Source organism: Eleginops maclovinus, chromosome 20 (genome assembly GCF_036324505.1).
Source record: "Eleginops maclovinus isolate JMC-PN-2008 ecotype Puerto Natales chromosome 20, JC_Emac_rtc_rv5, whole genome shotgun sequence".
NCBI classification, from domain to species: domain Eukaryota; kingdom Metazoa; phylum Chordata; class Actinopteri; order Perciformes; family Eleginopidae; genus Eleginops; species Eleginops maclovinus.
Window position 1 is genome coordinate 29,095,715 of NC_086368.1, and position 25,984 is coordinate 29,121,698.

General features: G+C 45.5%; 2 protein-coding genes across 2 annotated transcripts; both read right to left on the reverse strand.

Moving 5' to 3' along the window:
• Positions 1 to 939: 939 nt before the first annotated feature.
• LOC134882192 (Krueppel-like factor 15) lies at positions 940 to 11,915 on the reverse strand. The gene is made up of 3 exons (XM_063909790.1): positions 11,749 to 11,915; positions 8,084 to 9,494; positions 940 to 2,854 (listed from the first exon to the last, which is right to left on the reverse strand). Exons 2-3 carry the CDS (start codon positions 9,262 to 9,264, stop codon positions 2,686 to 2,688), a joined length of 1,350 nt encoding a protein of 449 aa, XP_063765860.1. The 5' UTR covers positions 9,265 to 9,494; positions 11,749 to 11,915; the 3' UTR covers positions 940 to 2,685.
• Positions 11,916 to 16,665: 4,750 nt separating this feature from the next.
• On the reverse strand, positions 16,666 to 24,620 carry LOC134882286 (zinc finger X-linked protein ZXDB-like). Its single transcript, XM_063909916.1, is given in 12 exon segments — positions 16,666 to 17,379; positions 18,685 to 18,786; positions 19,021 to 19,178; positions 19,374 to 19,458; positions 19,745 to 20,478; positions 20,795 to 20,965; positions 21,056 to 21,186; positions 22,309 to 22,319; positions 22,321 to 22,388; positions 22,808 to 22,960; positions 23,113 to 23,386; positions 23,388 to 24,620. Coding segments are annotated over 12 exon segments (2,973 nt in total). The 5' UTR covers positions 24,387 to 24,620; the 3' UTR covers positions 16,666 to 17,292.
• Positions 24,621 to 25,984: the final 1,364 nt, after the last annotated feature.

Consider the following 25,984-nt stretch of genomic DNA (forward strand, 5'->3'; position numbering starts at 1 on the left):
CTTTTCTATAAACTCAAAGACACTTTACAGAGACACAACTCCTAACAACATAATGAAAACACACTTAATATATTTAAAACACAACATTCATTTACAGTTTTGATGGGATTCAAACAGGGGGAGGTCGGGGCAGTCACGGATGTTTGAGGGAGTGAGTTCCAGAGGGAGGGGGCAGCGACAGAAAAGGCTCTGTCCCCCCAGGTCCGGAGTTTGGTCCTGGGAGGAAGTGAGAGGAGATTTGCGTCTGACGAGCGGAGGCTGCGGGAAGGAGTGTGGTGCTGGAGCAGGACTGTGAGGTAGGAGGGGGGCCTGGTGATGGAGGGCTTTGTGGGTGAGGAGAAGGATCGTGAAGTGGATGCGTTGTGGGACGGGGAGCCAGTGGAGGTTCTGCAGGCCAGGGGTGATGTGGTCACGGGAGCGGGTGTGGGTGAGGAGACGGGTGGCTGAGTTCTGGATGTACTGGAGTTTGTTGAGGAGTCTGGATGGTGTACCAGAGAGGATGCTGTTGCAGTATTCGAGTCTGGATGAGATGAAGGCTGGTGAAGGGTTTCAGCAGCAGAGAAGGAGAGTGGTGGGTGGAGAGGGGATATATTTTTGACGTGGAAGAAGGCAGTTTTGGTGATGTGCTTGATGTGGTTCTCAAAGGACAGGTTGCTGTCGAAGATGACTCCAAGGTTTCGGATGTGAGGGGAGGCAGTCAGCGTGATGTTGTCGATGGTGAGGGAGAGGTTGTTATGGGTCCAGTGTTTCCTAAGCTAAAGGAGGTTACAGAGGAAATTGCAAAGCTGCTTTCCTATCATCTAGAGAGTTCAAACAGCTCTTATCATGGCTGCCTTTTGGGTTCTTCCAGGTCATTTCACTCCGTCAGGAACCTTCCTAAGATGACCTCAAAATCAAATGCAATGCAAATAAACACAAGGAATCAAAAAGGCAAAAACGTTTCTTTCTTTTCAGTTTTATTTGTAAATGCATCTTCAATACAACAAAGAAAAAATATATATAATATATCCATATGTACTGAAACGTTGAGCTATGTACACATTTAGGGTTTACACTAGAAATCTTCACAACCACTGATTTGTTTTTCTTTAAGATATGGTGTCTGTGTGTTTCTCTGGATCCGGAATATTTACATACATTCATAGGATGCGATAAAACACCTGTGTTCCCACGAGCGTTAACAATTCAAAAATTGAATGAAGGAATGATGCACAATGTTGTGTACCCCTGCTTGTTGTAGCTGTAACACACATGGACGGCATCGCCACACCCCTATATGTTCACCGCGGGGCGATGTCTGAGAACAACTACAAAGTATGGCCTCAAAAGAGATGACTACGTTTCCCAGAAGCCCTTTTGTCCTGGTAGTTTAGCACCACTCCCTCGGTGTCCCCTTACAAGGCTGTCAGGGTGTTTCGGTTACAGATAAAGCAGGATTGAGGCAGATCTTGTGTCAAGTCATGAGCAGAATATTAATAATCATCATCATAGCAGACTGAGACATTCAGGGACAATATAAGGACGGCTTTTTGTCACTTAACACCAATTTAAAGTCTGACTTCCCAAACCATTTGGATCTCTAATAAGGATTTTGTGGTACAGTAAGGCCAGAAAAGCGAGATATACAAAGAGAAGACCAGTAGCAAATATGGATGTATAAAGAGAACTGGAGAGAGTTGCTCAGTGGAGACAAAAATGGGGCAACTACTGATTTAAAAAGTTCCCAAATCATCTTGGACTTCAGTTTGCATTAAGCCCCGCCTCCCATATGCAAGCTCCACCTCTCAAACTATAACCCCGCCTCCTAGTCTTAAGCCCCGCCTCCAATTTTCCACTCTTGGCCCAGTAAAATGAATGGTAAAATAACTCCCTCGAACTCAACGTATAGACCCTAATAATCTTAAATAAGGGCTATAAAAGTGTTCGTGCTGGGTAGTTTATTTAGCTGATCCGTTGATTCACAGACATCTCTTTCCCAATGCAAGTCAATGGGAAACTTTTTTTTGAGCAACACAAACTAGAACAGAAGTTGTAGTACCAGTGTTTGGCCACTAGGGAAATTAGCTTCAACGGCCGGTGCTCTTCCTGGGGGCTTGGTAGCAAGTAGATTCACATGATTTAGCTTTACAAAACAACAAACAAACACTGATCACAAGGCAGATTCAACACTTTTCCAGTTTAGAAGCCTTGTGTGGCTTTGTGATTCTCCTCCTCATGTCCCAGCAGGTTTACAAAGCTGCTGTAGGATGTGAATAAACAACTGGTCAGCTGTAATGTGGAGCAAGGCAGCAAAAAGTAGAATAAAACAGGGGAAAAAAACTCCCTGCGGACCCCAAGTGGAGTGAAGAGTAACGTCCTCCGAGTTCCCAAACTTTGCATAAGACGAGGAATGTCCACGACACTGGCAGCTTTCAGGACGGTTAAAGGCAGTCGTTTTGACCCAGGTAAAAGGGACATGCAAGACTATCACTGAGGGTATCACATGATCCAGACTGACGGTAAATAAACTAATCTAATCTCCTGCTCGGGCAACACACGCTGGCAGGACGTGTCAGTCTTTGTACAATAAATTAGGACAATCACAGACGGATGAAGGCAAGGCATGCTTCCACTGACATAACCCTCACATATAACTGATGAACATTCACACTGTGCTCCTGTTTCTGTTACAGACGCATCCCGGCTTCAGTTTGCTGAGCGAACGGTCCGGCTGTTTCGTGGAAAGCGGTGGACTTTGATGTGTTTTGACAGGTGGTCGCTGCGGGCGAACCTCTTCTCGCAAACCGGACACTGGTAGGGCTTCACTCCTGAGTGGGAACGCCGGTGTCTGGACAGCTCATCTGATCGGGAAAACCTGGGAATTAAAGAAGCAATGTTTTATAATCAAAGGAACCAAAGAAAGAGAAAACCATAAAGCAGATTCAGGCAGTAGGTGATTCACCCTTACAGTATTAGCCTACAGAACAGAACATCTGACAGAGGAGAGAGAACATCTGATCCATGCAGGGGAAAAAAAGGCGAGATTTTTGAGAAAATTGTGGAATTTTGAAAGAAATAGTCGCACATTTAAAAACAAATTGAAAAGAAATCAGAATTTGGATATAAGTCAGAGATTTGAGAGAAAATGTAGATCTTTTTGAATTTTGAAAATATGTCTGAAATCTGAAAAAGTAGACATTTTGAAATTAAAGGAATAGGATTAGGGCCAGACAGACAGTAAATACACACACAACAATAAGATCTCATTAAGCAGATTCAGGCAGTAGGCATAAAGACCTAACATCTGACATCTCAGGGACACTGTGATCCTACTGTGCTTCTTCCCAGTAACCCCGTTTCTCTGAAACAGACGACCCCCTGCCAGGTTCTGCAGGCCAGATGTTGCTCTGACAAGATGAGGAATGGATCGACTGGAAAAACCTGCGTCGTATGGAGATACAACAAGCTACAGCTAGCAGCTAAAGTGCAGCATCCAGCAGTTTATGAACAGAGACACTTAGAGTCAATAACCCCTACAATGTACCTCCTAGTAATCGAAGCAGCACAGTAAGTCCACACAGTGACCTGGGAAGATGGATCAGTTATTTTCCTCCATCTCCAGTTACCTCCGCTAACCATTTTCCCATTGCCCCTCCATGGGTTGGTAACAAGTTGCATGTGCACAATAAGTTTATCCTAATGAGAAGCAAGCAGTCACCACAGGATGAACGCTGGAGGAAATTTCACACGTAAAAATAGAGCAGCCTAAACAGATGTTTTAAAGATGTGGTCAGCGCAGAAGGGCTCTCTGTGTTTTGGACATTTTGACTCATATCGGTGGGTGTGTTCAATGGAGCTTGGGGCGGAGGTGGTAGTGGTTTTACATGACTGATCATCACCAGTACTCAGTAAATGAGTGTGATTTACAAACTGCGATACCTACAGTGCTTCCTGGTGAACATATGAGGTGGGATTTTAAATAAAACATCTCAGAAGGCTACACTGCAGACTGACACTCAATAGAAAGGAGTATCAAAGAGGCTCTTTCATATTATTTATTGAGGTTTTCTCTTTCCGTTAGTGTGTTATACATGTTGGGGTGCATGTTAACGGGCTGCAGAGGCTAAAATCCCAGTGTTCCCCTGCCTTAAACGCCTCCATTTGACTCCTTTGTTTACTTCCGGATCATAATGACATCACTATGGACTCCAACACATTGTATGTGACGAGGCTAAGGGGCGGGACATCTCTAAGCGGTTGACCAATCACAACAGAGCTGGCCAGCTAACCAATCGGAGCAGGGTCAGTTTGGAATTGGGCCTATAGGGGTCAAACAAACTACTAAACATGTGAAATGTTGGGTCCAGCTGAACTGCCTCTTTGCTACCGTACAGTTTGAATATAAAGTACAGTATGGTCCCCCGCCCCGCCCCCCCCCGTTCCTCCCAGTCTGTGTAAGAACCCGGGGCGATCCCTCTCTTCCCTTTTATGCAGCGTGGCGTTCCTGGCCCACAGTCATGGTAACTATTCAGCACTTTGTCTTTGTTCGCTTCAGTTCCTCACTGCTGCTGCCTTCAAGTGATTGTGTGCAAAACTGAAACAGGCCGCTAACAAACCCCCCCACTCCATCAGCTTCCCTCCAGCAACTCTGCTTCTGTCTTTTCCTTTTTTTAAATCCCTCTGCTCCTCATCCATTTGCTTTACAATTTTTCCTATTTTTCTTGCTTTGTTCTCCCCCCCTCATTCACCCCATCACATACAGTGGGTCTCACACACACACACACACACACACACACACACACTGGTTCTCACACACACACTTCCATCCCAACTACATCCTGCCTTTTGTGTACGGACAAGAGAGCCCTTTGTTAAGTCTGGAAACACAGCCTGGACGAGGGCTGCACACATTTCTGCAGCTAGGATGCACACAGCATTACAAGTCCAGCTACACTCAGCCTCACGGGGGTTTTATCGATCCCTCGGTACGTGCATGCATGATGAGCGCTCATGAAGGAGTGAATGCTTAAAGCAGGAACTCCTCAGGGCTGATCTTTGCAGGCTGTGGCAGGTAAAAGTCAAATCACGTATCGTCTTACTGGCTGGGATACTTTGGACTCACATGTTCATGCAAGTCATGTAAACATGCCACATGCATAGATCTGTGCACGCATGCAAGGCACATGACACACACCGACACATGCACCGTGTCATTGCAGGTTTAGGAACTGAATGTGTGTGTGTGTGTGTGTGTGTGTGTGTGTGTGTGTGTGTGTGTGTGTGTGTGTGTGTGTGTGTGTGTGTGTGTGTAGCATTAAAGTAGAACTCTGCAACAGTGTCGTGCTGGGTTGACGTCCATAAGTTGACCCACAGTGTGAATACAGGATTAGCATCATGGGGTAGCACACCTGTTGTTAGCATGTTAGCATTACCCAGCCTGTTTGATACTCTCTGGACTAACCACAGATCCTTGTCTCATGCCTGAACCGACGATGGTCAGTTAGCGACGGTCCTCCAAACGATTCATATACAGCATGGAAAACTGAAAAGTGCAATGGATTTTTGGCTTCCCCTTTCTTGGGGATTTTTCGTTGGTTTGGTGGGTGTACGGTTACAGGATAATTGCTTGACTCACTGTGGAGTTAAGTTAGTTTAAGACATGTTTAGCTAGCTGTAGTCGTCAGAAAAATGTCCAGTAATTAATGTAATGAGGCCGAACACCACTTGGCTCAATTGAGGTTTATTATCAGCAGTTTTACCAGCTTGGGAATAGCGCTGGGCTTTCTCAGGCAAAAAGGTTACAGCTGCTCTGCTAAAAACGATCAACCAAAGCCAGTCCATGATGGCCTCCAAACATAAGTGACATGCTTTCTCGCTCCCTCACACCCTAAAATAATTAACGTGCTTCTAAAAAACATCATAAAGATAATCATAATTAATTGCAAAAGGACATTTTTATAATGTTTATATTTTTTTATATATATACAAATAATCATAGAAATGAAAGGTTTAATATTCATGAATTATTTGTTTATTGATTATTATTATTAATATATAAAATCAGATTGATGGACGTCTTCAGTTGTATTTTTTTAAATCATTTAAATAATTGATTTATTTTTGTATGTTTCATGTGAGTGATTCAGTTTATGAGATAAGGAGTTCATGTAAGTAGAAAACTATAAGGATAAATACCTAAAAGAGGCACAAAAAAAACAAAAGACGACCAAACAGAAACCAAAACAAAGTGTAGTTTTAAATTGATTTAATATATCTATTTTTTGTTGAAAGGAAATACGTTGTCATCAAAAGTTGAAATACTCCACGTGTAATGATGCATTAGGACTCTAAATTGCTCAGTCCCTACAGGCGAACTGCTGTTGTTTAGTGAGTGTGTGAGCACCACAGGCGGGGCCTTGTACCCAAACACAATGCTCTGCCCCTCTGATTACATGCCCTGCTGCCCCGTCCGTAAACAGGACGGCCGTTGCTCTCTTTGTGGAGGAATCTAGCGAGCTGTACTCGACGGATAAATACGATGAAGCACCTGAGAGTTTTGGATTTAAATGTCTTGGTGTTTTAGATGCTTGCTTGTTTGTTTGAAGTGAAGCAGAGGAGCCATGCTAATGAACGAAGCTCGGTGGACTTTACGTTTAGGAGTTTAGGAGAGGCAATGTGTTCCAATTAATTGAATAAATTATCTTCAATATTCAGTCGCATCATTTGTATGTTTGTCCATCCTGAGGAGACAACAGGTCTACAGAACACGTCTGAGGCTGTGACACTCATTTCACCAGTTAATCACACACACACACACACACACACACACACACACACACACACACACACACACACACACACACACACACACACACTTCCAGGCAGAGGAAGACATCCGCTTTTCTCGATTACACGCAGGCTGTTGAAAATGTTATCTCGCCTCGTTATACTGAGCATACACGAGTACACACACACACATCTCCTCCCCACGCACACACACTTTTACTGCCCCAGCAACTGCACAGCTGTCTCACCAGGAGGGGGCCCATGTTGTGCACATGTGACTTCAGCCCACATGCTCTGTCCCAGATTTAGTTTACAGCCCACCCCCCCCCCCCCCAAAAAAAAGACACCCCGGCTATTCCTGTACAGGTTTCTCACCGCCTGACGAGGAGTGCGATTGTGCAAGCTAACCCCCACTTCACATGTTCCAATTAACACCTCTGAGGCGGCAGTCATTAAGATCTCTTCAGCTCAAGGGCTTAGGGAAGAAAACATATTGACTGTTTTTCTTGGATTCGCTTCAACGGGTCTTTAAATAACTGAGAGTCTCATAGCTTTTCACAAAACAGAAAGCCAGGACTTCCATGGTAATTCACCCTATTAGAAGTAATGACATCCATGTTTTCTCTTATGTACAGTTGCTCGGCGCTCTGAGGGGTCTCAGTGCTACGAGACGACCATGAGAGAGACAGGTCAGTTACATTTTGCTCCACACTTGTTTCCGTTGAGCAACATGACACCCTGCTCAGCACATGTTCACTGACGTATAATTACTGCTGCCTCCCTAACAAATGGGGGTCAAGCCCTTTTTAAATCATGCGCACACATGCTAGAGTCTGCTGTCATTGCCTTCAAACAGCAGTCAACATGTGTCCTTCTGCAAAATACTTCAAACTCAAAACGCTCCCATCATGACTGAATGGCGTAAAATGTAAGGTATTACTTGGCTTAGTTGAATACTCGATTCTGATTGGTTCATTCGGACTTTTTAGAGGTTGTTATTTTCCGCTAACGGACCTTTGATAAGGAGGGTCACGGGACTACAGCATGCAAGTGGATTCATAATGGCTAAACTGTCCCAAGTAAAGAAAGTGAAAAGAGAAGAAGAGAAGGAAGGAGGCTTAAAAAGAGTGCTGGACGTCAGAGAAATCAACAGCAGAAGAAGACAGACAGGAAGTAAACACCAACTGGAACAGCCAAATAAGACAGACAGGAAGTAAACACCAACTGGATCAGCCAAATAAGACAGACAGGAAGTAAACACTAAAGGGAACCGCAGAAGAACATAGATCCACTCCCTCCCTCCCTCCCCAGGACTCACCTCCATCCACAGCCCTGCCAGTTGCAGGCGAAAGGCTTCTCCCCCGTGTGCCTCCTCAGGTGGGCCTTCAGGTGGCTGCTCTTGGTGTACATCTTGGTGCATCCAGGAAAAGTGCATTTGTGCATTTTGATAAGATCCGCCACCGGGTTCTTCTGAAACTTTTGACCCCCGACGAGAATCCCCGAGCCGAGGCTGGCCGAGCCGTCCCCGAACCCCAGAGGCTTGGAGGCGATGGGGACGGGAGCGATGCGAACGAACTTGGAGGAGACGTTCAGGCCGGGGTTGGGCACGATGTGGGGCACCAGGGCAAAGGTCTGGCCCTGGATGTTGACCAGAAGCTGTGCGATTTTGATGTCTGAGGCTGCGGCCGGCGGAGGGGGCTGGGCGGCCGGCGTCAGAGGAGCAGCTGTGGGCTCTTGCTTTATCTGAAGGGGCTGAATCTGCAGGACGACCGCTGAAGGCTTGTTGGCTGAAGCCTTGTTGGCTGAAGCCTTGTTGGCGTCTTTGCTGGATTCATGTGCTGGGTCGACCGATGTGGTTTTGGTCTCACTGGAGGCAGCAGTGGGGACGGTTTGGTCTGAATGTTTGGCCTCTGGTTCGAGTTTAGGCACGGGGGAGGCGTCCCTGCACCACTCCAAACCAACTCCAAGACCAAGAGCCTCCTCCAGTCCCAACTCGAGACAACCCTCTCTGATTTCCTGCTTCATCGTAACCACTTCCATATTCTCCTCCAGGAACTCTTCGATCTCCTCCAGTGTGGGCTGGAAGGAGCCTCCAGGTTGTTCCTCCGCCTCCACATTGGACCAGGTGAGGAAGTCAAACTGTTCCTCTTTGACGGACTCCCGTTTGGAGGACCCGTCTCTCCTGGAGTCACAGAAGAAAGAGGATATCTGGGCCACGGATCCTGAAGGCACACCGTTAGCTCCTCCTAGCGAGGCCTGGGACAGCAGCTGATCCAGCATGCTGTCCTGGCTCTCTGCGCTGGAGGTGCTGCCATAGCTGGAGCTGAGCAGCTGGGAGTCCGGGCTGGAGCAGGACCGAGGGCTGGACGACTCGCTCAGGTCGTCCTCCGAAAACGGCGACGGCATCACCTGGTAGGAGCTCAGGTCCGTCACCACGTAGGCCTGCGGAGATCCAGTGTGAAGAAAAGTCTCCTCGCTAACCGGAGTGTTATCCACCATCCCTGGAGGGTGCCAAACCGCTGTCTCCTGCTGGACTCGGAGTCTATGTTTAGGATGAATTGTGAGATAATTATCCCTGGGAAAGTTTGGCCAAAAAAAACCCTCAGGTCAACAAGTGCGCTCTCCCAGTCGAGGGTGAGATAGTGGAACACCTGGTGTTCTCTCTCACGGTGGAAAAAGTAGCCCCGCACTCTGAACAATCCAAGGTCTGCACCCAGGATACAGTGTGTCTACATGGAAATAAACACAGACAAAGCACACATTAATGTTTTGATTGATGTTTCAATTCCTCTTCCACCATAATGAGGCTATTGTTTGACAACCTCAGCATATTTACTTCATGATTTATTGATCCAGTTGTGGAAGAAGCAATCAGATCCTTTACAATAGTAGTAAATGGTCATTAATTACTCTTTTACAAGAGAAACTCCCGGACTGAAAATGCTACTGCTGCAGAAGTTCATACGTATTATTGGCTTCATTTAGCTCATTTGTCAAGAGTAAAAGTTTTAGTATGCAGAAGGAATCTTTTCATAAACAAATACAAGCAAAGAAACAGCATTTTAATGATGCCATTTGTCAATGTGCATCCACTTTAACTAACTTGTGAAACACTGGCTGGATTAGTGGAACAGTACCGTATCATGTCCTGTGTTTTATAGATAAAACGTATAACTACAAGTGTGGTGGATTACAATGTAGGACAAAATGGAAAGTATGGAACAAAAGTACACGTGCAAAAGCTAATGTGCAATAACGTATTTATGGAATTTTCACTGCCTTGACTGTATTGTTGATTAGTATTTGTTGTGTTGTATTGTTTTGCACCATAATGCATAAAGTTTCGCTGGATTCATATATTGACAATTAAAGGAATCTTGAGAATAGTATATGTCAAATAGTACTTAAGTACAGTAGTTAATACAATCTACTATAACCCCTGTAAATATCAGTACTCCGGCTCGGGGAGAAACAGATTACAAGTAATGAGATTACAAACTGAGGAGTAAAGAGGGAGGTATCTGCGATCCCTTACAGTTGCATTAAAAAGGACGTTAAAAGACTGAGGATTACTGGCAGGATTATATATTACAGGTGAACTGAATTGTATTTTTGGTTTTTATTCTTGGTGATTTTAAATATCGTGATGTTAATGCAGTCGATAGAAGCCTGACTTATTAAACACAATATTATCTACTTTTAATGAACGTGTTAAACTGCATTTGTAAACCATAGTATTCTGTAGGTCTAGTTTATCTTTTAAAAGGACATATTTTTGATCCTAAATATAATTGGTTTCCTTATTTTCTAAGGTCACTTTGTTCTGTTGTCTCCATAATACACTTCAGTTATAAACATCTGGTTAATATTTGTATTCTTTTGGCTTCATTTGCATTTGATATTGAGGAAATCCAAAAGCAGGGTTAGTTTGGGGTTGCTACCTACTCATTTTAACAGATTAAAGTAAGCCTCCAAACCCTGTCAGTATCATGTGGATCATGCAGTAGGAGTAAACCTCTTCACATTTCTTTTCATACAGCATACACTTCATGAGTAGGTTATTCTCCTGGAGGTCACACACTGCCTCTACACATCCCCCCCCCTCCCTCCTATCCACCCAGGGCCCCTGCGCGGTGACCGGGAGTAAACCCACCCAGAGGAGAGCCTGTCAACACTGCGATCAGAAACACCGCGCTGCGTAAATCAGCTGCTGCTCCGTTTACAGGACAGAGACTCTGGAGCTGGAGGAGAGGATCTTTGATAACCTTTCTCTGCTCAGATTTATCATTTCAACATGCAGACTGCTGCTGGTGTCGCCTCCTGCAGGCACACTGTGATTCATCTCCAGGGGATCTATAGTAACACCACATGGGCATGCATGTAAACAGAATCAGAAACGGGTTTATTGCCAAGTAGGTTTACACATAGGAGGAATTGGCCTTGGTGTACATGATGCATACATAAACACAGTTAAAGAAGTCATAAAAAACGACAAAAAACAGATAACAAATACTAATATATCATAAAAATATTGTCACGATTTACCAAACAACTGTATCATATGACAAAATACTCGGAGTAATAAAATAGGATATGTGCAGTTTTGTTACATAAAGTGGAAAACTAAATGGAGATGCATTAAATGTCATATTTTTCAAATTACAACCACCTTATGTTGCAGGCAGCATGGGTCAGAGAACTTCAAAACCCCCTGACATGCTCAGCTGCGAACATGAAACCATTCCAATGCAATTCATTCACATGCTGTTGCTGTTCAACTGCAGCAGAGCCACAATCAAAACCCCATAATATTCCATAATATCGGAGTGTGTGGTGTTTTCCTGCGCGTCCTCCCGCAATGCATAACGCATGAGTAAGCGCGCGTCTTCACTCCCAACGTAAACATGTTTTCGTCCAGCTCGCTGCAGCATATGGCAGCCTGCACCCCTGAACGCACCACTTCATCGAAGTTAGCACCCTTACCTTGCTCAATGAAAGAGGGTATAGTAATCCCGATGCAAAATACCCAGGGAGTAGTGTTAGTATCCAAAAGGGGGGAGTTTAAAGGCTTTGCCCTTGAGCCACCATGCAGCAGCAGCAGCGTTCACTGACTGAGGCTGGATCTCTCGGCTCTACTATAGCACCGTCACATGACTCCAGTGTGTGTTACTGTAGTGAGAAATGAGAGGCTGCAGCTGAAGGCTCGACCAAGTCCTGCAGCCTGATTGGTCGGTACTGGTGGAAAGAGGCGGGTGCTGTCAGCCTGTCACTCAAGAGGCCTCTGCTGCGTGGAAAAACATGTGGGTCGCCTCTGAGGGCAGCAGCCAGTTAAAACCTGTTTCATGATAAATAACAATCAGACTCAAGGAGTAACGGATTACATGGATTATGTAATCAGCATTTAAAAAAACAATTAGCTGTATTCCCTCACAGATACATACAAAAATGAATCAGAGGAATGTTTCATTTCTTTTAAAAAAGGGATTACTAGCAGGATTAATGTCACAACATTAAAAATAGTACTTAAGTATAGCTCTTATATAAAATGTCCTTTCTTTGACATGTTCAGTTGGCAGGCTCGAGGAGTTATGGATTAACGAGATTACACAATCAGCATAAAAGAGAATAAGGTAACCCTTTGCCCTCTAATGAGAGTTTTGATTTAAAATCAATCTAATTTTGACATGATGTGTGAATTATATTTAACTCATGTGTTGTATTCATAGCATATCAGCCGTATAAAATCAGCATCTTCTTATCACCCGTTATTCCTGATGCGTAATCTCAATGCACTTCATTTCTGTGCATGTAGCATTAATGAGCTATGGTGTAGCCGTGTTTGAACCAACACCCGGGTTGTTTTAAATACACTTTAGTATCCCTTAAAACTGTCGCAAAAGTAGTTATTCCATGTATGTAAAAGTATCAAAAGGCAGACACACCTGTGCCCAAGTGAACATTTGCAAAGTTCAAAGTTAGGCTAACTTAAATAGCATGGAGTTAGCAATGTCTGCTATGCTAGCTATTCACTACCAAACATTAGAATTAGAGTCGGAGGATGAAACCCTCTTTACTGCTCACACACATGCACACAGCAGAGCACACACACTGAAATTTGTCCTCTGCATTTAGCACCCGGGGAACAATGGGGAGGGGTGATTGGAGGTGCCTTGCTCAATGGCACCACAGCAGGGCCCAGGAGGTGAACTGGGACCTCTCCAAGTAGCAGTCCATTTCCATATTTCAAGTCTGTTCGGGGACTTGAACCGGCGACCCTATGATCCCCAAGCCCCTACTGACTGAGCCACTGCTGGAACATCACCAAACTAACTGGACTCCGTTGCTTCAGGTGTACAGCGTGTTGTATGTGCAGTCTGGTTCAGTGTTTGCCGGTGAGGATCACAGACTGACTCAGAGATAAGGCTCAACATTTAAAACATTTGAGCGCCTTCCTCACCTTAGCTCCTCACCAACCGTAGGGTCACACAAATACCAATTTAGCACCAGTTTCCGATACCCATCAACAGAGGTGGATTCCCCTCATTGTGAGTTGAATTGGAGCAAATGTTATGTAATATAATGTAAGCTCTGCGGGTCACTGCGGGTCAGAGTATCAGTAACACAACACTTCCTCACACAGAGGAACTCAGTCTCTCAGGAACAATGCGGACGAAGCAGCCCAGCTTCAGCAGGAAGTGTTTGGAAAAGGTCGATCTGTAACGTGCTGTTTGTTTAGATACTCTCTCAGTCAGTTATTCCGGGAGTGGCAGCAATTAGCGTTTGGTTCGGACGTTTCTACTCCACAACGCCTGAAGGAAGTGCCTGATATAAACTCTGAGTTGTGTTTTAATTCTTCTCTGTGTGTTTGTGTTAGTGGAAGAACCGGCTGTTCTGGTTTGAGAAAGGGAGAGTGATGACAAAAGATGGAAGGCTAAATAAACATGCAAGTGACTGTACACAAGGAGCTAGGAGCTGAGCACATGTAAGATCATTAAGTGAAGTACAAAATATGTATCTTCTTTACTATTACTACTTAATCTATAATCAATATCACACATTCTGCTCCAGGAGACTTTTATTTAGAACAGTAGGTTCATTAAGCGACCCTGAAATGCAGTTAGCATCCAACCATGAGAGCAACGTGCAGAGTTATTCATATTAATAATAAACTCATAAACACCTTTCATACACCAGCTGCAGTTCAAAGTGCTTCACAGTAGACATCTCCTAACATACTCACAGAAAATGTAGTTCACACAGAAGACAGTTACCAGCAAAAGACATACCATCTAACTTCAAATACACGTATAAAAACTACCTTTGGATTAACGGTACACTGATAACATCGTGCATTAAAAGGAGGATAGTGCAAATACAACACAAAATGCATCGCAGTGTATTAGAGGAGAGCAGGAGCTTCCTAAAAGGCTAAATTGTACAAATAAGTTTAGACGTAAAGACTTCCACAGAGCAGGCTTCCCTGATAGGTGTTTTGCTCCATACCTTTGGGGCATAATTATCAAAAGCTGCTTTCACTGTTGGTATGCATCTGTCCACAGGATGGTTTATAAAAAGAAAAATACATAATTTGACCAGAAATCTTTGAAACAGAAGGCATTTGAAATCAGCTGATGCTCCCTGTCTGCAGTGAGGGATCAGTGAAGTGCGTGACCCGGCTCAGCACGCGGCCGGTTCAGAATCCATTACAGTGACTGGATGTTATTACGGCTAACGACAGGCCCGTCTGACCCCACTTGAACCTTTAATCCAGGCATCAAACAGCTGGAGCCAGAGTGGGTCGCTGCCAGGTGGATGTGTCTGCAGCTGAGTGGGGGATAAGTCGAGGGGCCTTTGCCCTACTTTCTCTCTCTGTCAGTCTCCTCAGGGATGCTGACAGGCTCTCGTTTTTACACGGCGGATGTTGAAATGTGGTTTCACTTTCCCTCCGAAGAGAAAGACGCTTTCCTTCGGGATCCTGATCACAGTGGTCTTCTTTCATTATTGACCACCTCGCTGCACTTTATCCCGCTCATTACACCGCTGCACACACAACATTGAGGAAAACAACTGACTTTTGCTTCTGCTAAGAGAAAATAGTCCCTTCCAGTGCGTACCAACGTCTTGAACTGTGTTGACAGCATCGTCACTAAAAATGACGGCTGCACAGATCGAGGTTTTCTGTACCTGTCCAAGTCTGTCCACATTTATTTCCCCAGTCTTCAAACACTGCCAGAGCCCATGCTGTGTTCCTGTTAGTGTTTACTTCCTGTCTGTCTTGTGTGGATTTCTCTGACGTCCAGCTCTCTCTCTGTCTTTAACCTCTCTCCTTCTCTTGTGCTCTCTCTTTACCGAGGACCGTTTCGCCATCATGAAGCCAAGGTTTGCTGCTCGAATCAAATATAAAAATGTATATTCAAAAATGATTCCAGGGTAATTCTGATTGGTTAATGGAGAGGAACCTCACATGTTTTATTTCGGTCGCAGCTGAGGTTAAATTGACCGGACTCCTTTCTGCGGATTGATATGACTGCACTTCACTAGAGAAATAACAGACTGTAGAATGTCCAAATTGACCAATCAGAATGGAGTATTCAACTAAGCCGTTTGATAACTTGATTTTTGGACTTGATTTGGTTATTCTTCGCCTTAAAGAGAACCACACCGTGGCTGAAAAAGAAACCAACTGTCTAATGACACTAATTACACCACGCCACTGAGTCCTGCAGCTCACTCATCTGACTGTAAAGCAGAACTCTTTCCTCACCAGCTGTGACAGCGACTGTTTTCAGCTTGTGAGTGTGTCTCATCATCACAATCAGTGGTGTAATGTAATAAAGTACATTAACTCGAGTGGTGTATTTAAGTCTGATGTTGTGGTACTTGAATATTTCCATTTCACTTTTTTAGTCCACTTGTTTTAATTAAAGTTACTTTAGAGATTTACATAATTAACTAAAACTAAATATAAATCACTAATAAATAAACACTGACATAAACCTATATGTTAGGATTCGGCCTCTGTATATAAAGCAATTAAAAACTAATATACCAGCTGTAACGAACACACGAATGCTTCAGTAATCATAATCCAGTCATTAAATATATATGGTTATTAAATTAGCCTTATGCTTTTGGCACTTGACGCCGATCCTTTTGCCATTTTACTTAAGGAAGACTTTGAATGCATGCCTTTTATAACTGAGTATGTCTCCTTTCACTTTTTACTAAGAAATCTGAGTACCACTGCCATCACTGATGGAAGCATGTGTGTGTGGAAGCACTGGGAAACGCGCGATGTGACTTGGATGCCCTCTAGTGGTCGGAAACAGTACAGCAGGGCATTTCTGATTATTTATTTGCCCCCCTTCAGGATTTGTGACTCTGAATGCATTCCTTTTGCATTGTTCTTTTTCTAGTCAGAGCTACAGCTTCCAATGGTGGATAAGGACAGTAATTAAAGACCCCAAAAAACGGACTTTGAGATATATGGACGGTTGGAACAAAGGCTTCTGGGAAATGTGGACTACATTCAGCAAACAGCACTGATATGACTGATCTGATTTCCCCAAATCACTTTAACTTCATAAAGATGACAAAAATGAGAACTGTTTTAGTTTCTGCACCTTCAGATTTAAATTCAGTGTGTATATGCTGATTGCACAATAAACCAGAGTCATATTTCCTCGATATTGCTGCTACCTGAAGAATTGCTGTACTGATTGTAAACCCCAGAGACTAATGCAAATTGCAATATTTGGATCCATAAATGGGATTTAAACTCCCTCTGGAGGGGAATTTGGGATTTTAGGCTTTGCAGACCATTCACATTTACTAAAACCTCTCACACACTACTTCAGGGCTCCTTTAAAGACAGTAAAATGAAGGCCTCCCCACACACGGTTCTGATTGTGCTTTGATTCTTTAATTCATCTCTGTGTTTGGCTCTGCCATTCTGTAAACCCACAGCTTCATAATAAATAATAAACAAGTACATTTGTTACAGGAAGGTCGTGACTCCTGGCAGACCGTATAAAGACACACAGACAGGCATGGACTCACCGCCGCCATAGAAAAATAAATCTAACAAACCGTAAGAAATTAAAAGTAGCAACAGATAAAGCAGACGACCCGCCCCCGGAGGAATGCACAGCGTGAGGCGTCTGTAAGGCAACTGGAGCGTAGACAGCGCTGTGTGTGTGTGTGTGTGTGTGTGTGTGTGTGTGTGTGTGTGTGTGTGTGTGTGTGTGTGTGTGTGTGTGTGTGTGTGGCACCATGGAATAGACACCGGTACAGGTCTCCCGACATGAGGACGCTCTCAGGTTGGATTTTGGTACAAAGTCATCTTTACAAATACGATCGTCTTCTGAACCAACACGAGCTCATCTCCTGCTGTCAAGGTGCATTATCGGGGGACTCGTGTCCACCCCCTCCCCAAAAAACCACAGTTCATAAAGGCTTCCAAAGTCCTGGGGAACAAACATGATTCAAACATCCCATAATGTTTATCGATGTAAACTCTGGCGGCGCTCACTCCAGGTCCTGGAGGTTGATTGTGCTTCCTGTGAACTGAGAGTTGTCTGAGCCGTTGTCGTCCTCCGTCATCACCGAGGGCTCCTGAGGAGGAACAGATCAGTAGTTAGCGTCTCTACTTTAAAGAGTCCCCTCCTGCTGATGTTCAGGTGTATATCAGTATGTAGTGTCTCTACTTTAAAGAGTCCTCTCCTGCTGATGTTCAGGTGTATATCAGTATGTAGCGTCTCTACTTTAAAGAGTCCCCTCCTGCTGATGTTCAGGTGTATATCAGTATGTAGCGTCTCTACTTTAAAGAGTCCTCTCCTGCTGATGTTCAGGTGTATATCAGTATGTAGCGTCTCTACTTTAAAGAGTCCTCTCCTGCTGATGTTCAGGTGTATATCAGTATGTAGTGTCTCTACTTTAAAGAGTCCTCTCCTGCTGATGTTCAGGTGTATATCAGTATGTAGCGTCTCTACTTTAAAGAGTCCTCTCCTGCTGATGTTCAGGTGTATATCAGTATGTAGTGTCTCTACTTTAAAGAGTCCTCTCCTGCTGATGTTCAGGTGTATATCAGTATGTAGTGTCTCTACTTTAAAGAGTCCTCTCCTGCTGATGTTCAGGTGTATATCAGTATCTGTCTCTACTTTAAAGAGTCCTCTCCTGCTGATGTTCAGGTGTATATCAGTATGTAGTGTCTCTACGTTAAAGAGTCCTCTCCTGCTGATGTTCAGGTGTATATCAGTATGTAGCGTCTCTACTTTAAAGAGTCCTCTCCTGCTGATGTTCAGGTGTATATCAGTATGTAGCGTCTCTACTTTAAAGAGTCCTCTCCTGCTGATGTTCAGGTGTATATCAGTATGTAGCGTCTCTACTTTAAAGAGTCCTCTCCTGCTGATGTTCAGGTGTATATCAGTATGTAGCGTCTCTACTTTAAAGAGTCCTCTCCTGCTGATGTTCAGGTGTATATCAGTGTGTAGTGTCTCTACTTTAAAGAGTCCTCTCCTGCTGATGTTCAGGTGTATATCAGTATGTAGCGTCTCTACTTTAAAGAGTCCTCTCCTGCTGATGTTCAGGTGTATATCAGTATGTAGTGTCTCTACTTTAAAGAGTCCTCTCCTGCTGATGTTCAGGTGTATATCAGTATGTAGTGTCTCTACTTTAAAGAGTCCTCTCCTGCTGATGTTCAGGTGTATATCAGTATGTAGTGTCTCTACTTTAAAGAGTCCTCTCCTGCTGATGTTCAGGTGTGTATCAGTATGTAGCGTCTCTACTTTAAAGAGTCCTCTCATCACCTAAATCCTCCTCAAGTTATCGTCCTGACTGTAATAACAGCTTCTGTCTCAAGTGTGTCTGTTGTGGATTTACCCAGAAGGCACCAGGAAGTGCAGGTGGAGTTTTATTCACCTGTAAGATGTTGACGGGCAGATCTGCAGTGAGCTGGGAGTGAGAGCTGGAGGGCTGAGAGCTCAGCTGGAAGGCCAGGTCTCCGTCAGTGGCCGGGTCATCCTACACACACACACACACACACACACACACACACACACACACACACACACACACACACACACACACACACACACACACACACACACACACACACACACACACACACACACACACACACACACACACACACACACTTTTAAATCAGGTTCAGTGAGGAGGATATTCAGAAACTGTTCAGTTACAAAACACTGCACTATAAGGTGTGTGTGTGTGTGGGGGGGGGGGGGGTCTCACCTGCAGCAGCTGGATCTGGACGTACTGGGCCCCGGTCACAGGGTCTCTCAGAGTCAGGCCCCCATTGGCTGCTGCAGCTCCGTCACCATAGCGACCAGCAGAGGGAGCAGAGGCAGCCTTCCCTCCTTTACTCCTCCTCTGACTCGGTCCTGGGGGGCCTGGAGAAACAAAACACCCTCATCACTCTAATGTCCCCCCCCCCCCCTCTCCTCTCTTACAAAGGGGACGGAGCCAAGACGTGAGGAAGAGAGGCGAGTGAAGGAAACAAGGAGGTAGAGCACGGTTTATGGATGAAGTGGAGTCCTTCAGCCTCTCGTCTGACTGAGAGCTCTGATCCCTGATCCATGTCTTACCGGAGGGGGGGGCAGGGCCTCTCTGCTTCTTCTTCTTGGCCAGCTGGATGGCTCTGTAGTCGGTCCGGGCCGAGCCTCCACTCTCCTGAAGAACCACAGGGGGACAGGAGTTACCACAGAGCATTATCACAATCACACGCACGCACGCACGCACGCACGCACGCACGCACGCACGCACGCACGCACACGCTTTTATTTTGAAGGCAGAAGGAAAGCATGTGTAACCTTTGGACTTGGTTTGTTAGAATTAAAAACAGTAAATGGATATTCTATCCGGGTCTTTGTGTTCCTCTCTCTCAGAGTGAATCTTCAGGTCTGTCTCTCAGACCCGAGCCGCTTCACCTCGTAAAGTATGAACGCCGATCACTCACCAGGAAGCTGCTGGGCGACACCACGCTGAGCTCCGGCTCCTTCTGGGGGCTGAAGCTGCTGCTGTGCCCGGGGAACACAAACTGGGTGAGGACCTTCCCCCCCTCGTCGGGCCCCAGCACCTCCACGCAACCCAGCAGGGGCCCCGTCCCCACCTGGCCCCCCACATCCACCACCTTGGAGGGCGAGGCCAGCAGCTCCGCGACGGGGACGACGGCCAGAGAGTTCGGGGGCTCGACGCTCAGGGAGCAGCTGAGCGGGTGGGTGTCCACGGAGGCCCCCTGCAGGGTGAGAGCAGTGAGGGTCCCCAGGGCCTCGGGGGTAACCGTCTGCACATCGTCCAGGTTGAGCGTCCCCTGGGGGGGCAGGACGTAGCCCACAGTGCCTTCCAAACCGTGGTGCGGGGCCATGTCGGGGCCGGCTGCCATGATCAGAGGGTCCACGGTTTTTGGGCCGCCGGAGGAGGGGGGGTCTATGGTGAGGATCCCGGAGCTGACCAGTGACAGGTCCATGGTGAAAGTGCTGTTGGGGCCCGAGCCAGGGACCGGGATCCCCACTCCCAGACCGGGTGGGGGGGCGGGGCCTCCGGGAACAGCCGAGAACAGAGAGCTGAGGTCCAGGTTGGTCAGCTGATCGCCCCCAGCAACACAGGGCCCGGCAACCGTCGCTGGGGTGGAACTGATGAGCTCGCTGCTGGGGGTCAGGGAGGGCGTGGTCTCCATCTGACTGAGGACATCTGAGGGGGGGGGCAGGAGAGGAATCTTAATAACATGTAGTGATTTTTGGGCCAGGAATGAGTCCTAAAACCTGGGAATGAGTCAGCAGTTACCACCTCTGGCTCCTCGTCTGGAATTGAACCGTTTATTTACATGTTTGTGGGCAAAGATGGATTGTAAACGTGTTGTCTAATATCTCAGCTAAATATGTGGTCATAAGGATGAGGGTGGCAGTGTGTGAGAGAGAGTGTGTGTGTGTGTGTGTGTGTGTGTGTGTGTGTGTGTGTGTGTGTGTGTGTGTGTGTGTGTGTGTGTGTGTGTGTGTGTGTGACTGACCCGGGCTGAGGTGGTGGTGTTTGAGCATGTGGCTCTTCAGGCTGCTGCGGGAGGAGAAGTGCTTGCAGCAGTCGGCCAGCGGGCAGCGCGTCCTCAGGCTGCCGCCGTCCTGCTTATGCTTCTTGGAGTGGATGTAGAGGCTGCTGCGCGCCGAGAACTTGGCGTTACAGCCTGAACACACACACACACACAGTCAGAATAATCTATCACATTATGGCTGGTTTCTGCTTATGGGGGGGGGGGGGGGCGTTGTCTCCTTACCTTCTGCGTGGCACTGGAAGGGTTTGGTGCCCAGGTGTGTGATGCTGTGCCCCTTCAGGTGCTCCGCCCGGGTGAAGGATTTCCCACAACCCTCCTCTGTACAGACGAAGCGCCGGTCATCGTCGTGTTTCCTACAAAACAAAAACATAGAAAAGGAGTGTGTGTGGTCAGGGAGAGGAACAGCGAAGGGACGGACGGATATCAGAAAACAAACTACAATTTTGGACACTGGCTCCACATGAATGCTGCTCCACTCCACGAGCAATCAGTGTGGAAACCTTAAGGAAGTGCAGCCGCAGCACTAATCAGACCTCGGCTGATTGACAGACCATTAAAGCCGAAGCCCTAGCTCATGGGTCTGCAACATTTCCTATCAATAGAGCACGTCTGCCAGGTTAGTGCCAGGTTCTTTTACACATAGGTGTGAACATAAACAATCTGAGGAGATAAGTTGTAAAAGAAGGTCAAAAATGTAAAGATAATTAAGAGAAGGATGTTTTTTTACTACATATTTATACATTTGAACTTATAGATCGACAATAAAGACACACTTTGAAAGTCTAATGCTATCAGAAGCATGCCGTGTGCTTCTTCTGGAAGTTTCTTTTAAAATTACCTTTTTTTTTACTATTTTATCACCAAATATCAAGCATACAGGTGAGCCAGCATGCACAATTAAACTCTATTTCTTAATGGACTGGTTTTTCATTTATGTATCCATGCAGGGGCGCAGGGGGGGGGGGGCGCTGAGAGAAATATATATATTTCTTTACAATCATAAGTAACATTAACCGAAAGCTCAAATATAACACTGTAAGTGTGGATGTGGATTAACAAACTCATTGGTTTACCTTTAAGGATCATTTATTAAATAACAGTTAAGAGGAAAATAATGCTTAAAAAAACAAATCAAATAAATACAATTTTATTTATTTTGTATAAATGGACGTATCCCCACCGTCCCCCCCAGCTATCTGCGCCCCTGTATCCATGGTTAGTTTCCAGGGGGTCTCAAACTAAGACAGGGTGCCAGGACTGTGGAGGATGATGAAGACAAAAATAATCTAAATGTTTTATTTTGGCGTCCACTGTGCAACAAAAAAGCCTGCTATTGATTTCCATGTTAGTGTTTGTGTGCAGCCCCCTCAGAGGGGAGGAGGGTGACCTGCCCCTTCCCTAGGTCACGTGAAAAGGTGAGTCAGGCTAGCTTGACTTCTCTTTTGATAGTTTATACGGAGGCTTCTGTTTCTTACCGTTTGTGTCGGCAGCAGCTTAGACATGCTGGTGAAGGACCAGCCACAGCCCCCCGAGTCACACACAAACGGCCTCTCACCTGAAACAACAACAACAACAACAACGCCAGGTAATTAGACTCTTATTACTGACTAATGCACAGGGTCTACCGCCTGGATCAGACAGCTAAGCAGCTAACTTTGCTCTTAACCCGGGTTAGTTTATTTATATAACACAGTTCAGACACAGGACAAATCAAAGTGCTTTACATCTCTGGAGAAGCAGCAGGAAAAAGAAAGGTTTCAAGTCTTGATTTAAAGCATTCAGAACATGTATACCCTCAGTGACTAGCTCAGGGGTTTAATGTTTAGAAATAAGCAGCTGAAGCGAACAGAGAGCAACACATGTGCAGCGTCATGTGATTGAAGAATGACTACTCCTCCATGAGAACAGCCCGAAAGCTTCTCTGAGAAGAGCCGAACAGCAGGGGGAGGTTACTCTAGTGTCTGCGAGCCTCACCCGTGTGACTCCTCATGTGGATTTTGAGGCGGCAGGCCTTGTCGTACGTCTTGTCGCAGCCGGGGAAGGTGCAGGTGAAGTGTCCCGTCTCTCTGAAGTGAGTCCGGTTGTGGGAGAACAGGGCGCTGAAGGTGATGAAGGTCTTCTCACAGCCTTCACGGGACGCACAGGTGGGAAGATGGTGTTTAGAATGAAGCATCAGACTGACAGAAGACATGCATGAGCTGTTTTATGACACCAGAGCTTCAGCCAACACCTATACGAACAAATAAAAGCAAGATTCAATAAAAACCAGCTCCTGTTACCTGGGAATTCACACTTGTGGGGCCTCTGGGGCTCGAAGTGGACCCTCTGGTGGTTTGTGAGCCGTGTGGCGCTGCGAAACCTCTCGCTGCAGATCTCACAGATGAAGGCGTTGTCCTGCTCGTGCACCTTCACATGCGCCTTCAGGTTGTAGACGGTGGTGAAGCGCCGCCCGCAGCCTTCGAACTGACAGGTGTGCGGCCTCTGCTTGTCGTGGGACTGAAGGTGCCTCTTGAGTTTGTAAGAGGTGCCAAACGCCCAGCCGCAGCCCTGCACCTGTGCACTGGTACGGCCTCGGGTCCTCGGCGTGGTTCAGGAGGTGCACCTTGAGCTTCTGCCGTGAATCAAACGTAAAGGCGCAGCCCGGTTCTGGACACCCAATGGGAACCAAAGTGTCTTTCTTGGACCTGATGAGAGGTAACGACTGGAAATCAGCACCATCACAATCAGAGTTTTTGGGGGACGGGGTGACCAGATCGGCCTCAGTGACCGCACACATCCCCCCCGCCTCCTGCTTCACAATAGCACAGGAGTCCAAAGAAGTGCCAAGATCTGATAAGGAGCAATCATCCACCAGAGCCAGATCCGAGTCACTGACGGACAAACCAGGTCTGGGCTCTTCCTGCTGATTGGACACTGCCAAGGTGCTGATCTTCCCGATGGACTTGGTGCCGCTGTCATAGTTCAGCAGCACGATATCCTCATGGTCCTTCATGCCCAGGTGCTCCTTTAAGCTCACCATGTCATCCTCCTTGTGCACATATCCCTCTGGGGGGGCCGCCAGGGTCAGGATCCCGTTCTCTATGGTCACTATGATGCTTTGGTTGTTGATGGTGATGGTTCCAGAGAAGGTCTCCCCAGCAGCAGCAGCGGCAGCAGCAGCAGCAGCAGGACCTGTGGAGGAGGCCGTGTGTGCACCCTCCTGCAGCCCGGCTGACTCCGAGATAAACCCCGAGGTGTCCATGGCTTCACAAGAAGAAGAAGAAGAAGAGGAGGAAGAAGTAGTCCCTGAAATCAATGCATGTGACGTCACCCCCCTGACCAGTTTACTCTCGTTGTTTTCCGTGCAGATCTGACCGCAGATCTTATCGCCATACTTGTTTGTCAGAACCACGTCCTCCACAGTGCGGTGGTGCTGGTTGTTCCCGGTGTCGTTGAGGGCCAGCAGGTTGAACACATGGTCCGTTTTCTTCTCCACACAGTCGTTGGGATCACACAGAATCACCTCACTGTTCCCAGCCTCCATGGAGCAGAACTCGGCTCCTTTACCTTTCATTTTATCTCTTTCCTCAGAGGACACATCCGGTGTGTGTGTGACTGCCTCATCGTCCTTAAAAAACAACACACACACTTCCTCTGGCGGGGTTTATGTACGTCCTGTTCGCGGTGCTGGTCTCCCCGGAGCAGGGTCTCTGTTTCTAGGGGAGAAGAATCTGTTTTCAGACCGAGGAGTTCTACATTCTACATAATGGCTACTGAGGCCTCTTCTTCTTCGTCTGTTGCTTCAGCGGTAGATTGCATCCATTGTTGTTTTGCAGTACTGCCATCTAGCGGTGATATGTATATCGGGAAAATGCGGATTTGATTATTGTTTGACTACTTTATGTTACTCAGAAGTACTCAGATCTTGTTCTTGAGTAAAGTAGAAGTACTCAGATCTTGTTCTTGAGTAAAGTAGAAGTACTCAGATCTTGTACTTGAGTAAAGTAGAAGTACTCAGGTCTTGTACTTGAGTAAAGTAGAAGTACTCAGATCTTGTACTTGAGTAAAGTAGAAGTACTCAGATCTTGTACTTGAGTAAAGTAGAAGTACTCAGGTCTTGTTCTTGAGTAAAGTAGAAGTACTCAGATCTTGTACTTGAGTAAAGTAGAAGTACTCAGGTCTTGTACTTGAGTAAAGTAGAAGTACTCAGATCTTGTTCTTGAGTAAAGTAGAAGTACTCAGATCTTGTACTTGAGTAAAGTAGAAGTACTCAGGTCTTGTACTTGAGTAAAGTAGAAGTACTCAGATCTTGTACTTGAGTAAAGTAGAAGTACTCAGATCTTGTTCTTGAGTAAAGTTGAAGTACCAGAGTGTAGGAATACTCTGTCACAGTAAAAGTATTCTAAATGTTCCTCCAGTGAAAGTAGAAAGTACTCTCCTCTAAATGTACTTAAAGTAGTGACAGTAAAAGTAGTCATTGTCTGATTGGTCCATTTCAGAATAATATCTCTGATATGTTTTATAATGATTGATCATTAAAGTGTTCTCAGAGCTGGTAAAGGTGCAGCTAGTTTGAATGGCTTTGTATACTGCAGGGTAGCTGCTGGATTTACTGCAGGTGAACTACAGTCGGATTTAAGGGAGATTATATTTACCATCATTCATCCTAATCTGCCTAGCAACTAAAGGTGTTAAACACATGTAGTGGAGTAGAAGTACACAGAAAACAATTGAAATACTCAAGTAAAGTACAAGTTCCTCTAAATTGTACATTACTTGAGTAAATCTACTTAGTTACTTACCACTGATGTTACTTAAATAGACCAATACATTACAACTGCTTATTTTTTATCAGTACTGTATTTGCCCTATTCAATGTTATTGTCCGAACATAATTGCCTTAAATGTTGTAAATTGTAAATGATTCATCAAAAACGCAAGTGTTTACATCCTTTTCCTCCATGGGTGTAGTTAACATATATGAACATCATATCAGGGGTAGACAAATCAAGTAATTAAGAATGACATAAAATAAATGAATAAATTGTTAATTATTTATTTATTTTATACATGTTTTTTTAATTGCAAGTAAGTATTTTATATGTATTTGTTATGTTTGCGAGAACATATAAACATATACAATTAACATATTCTGTTTTTGTTCCCATTGAC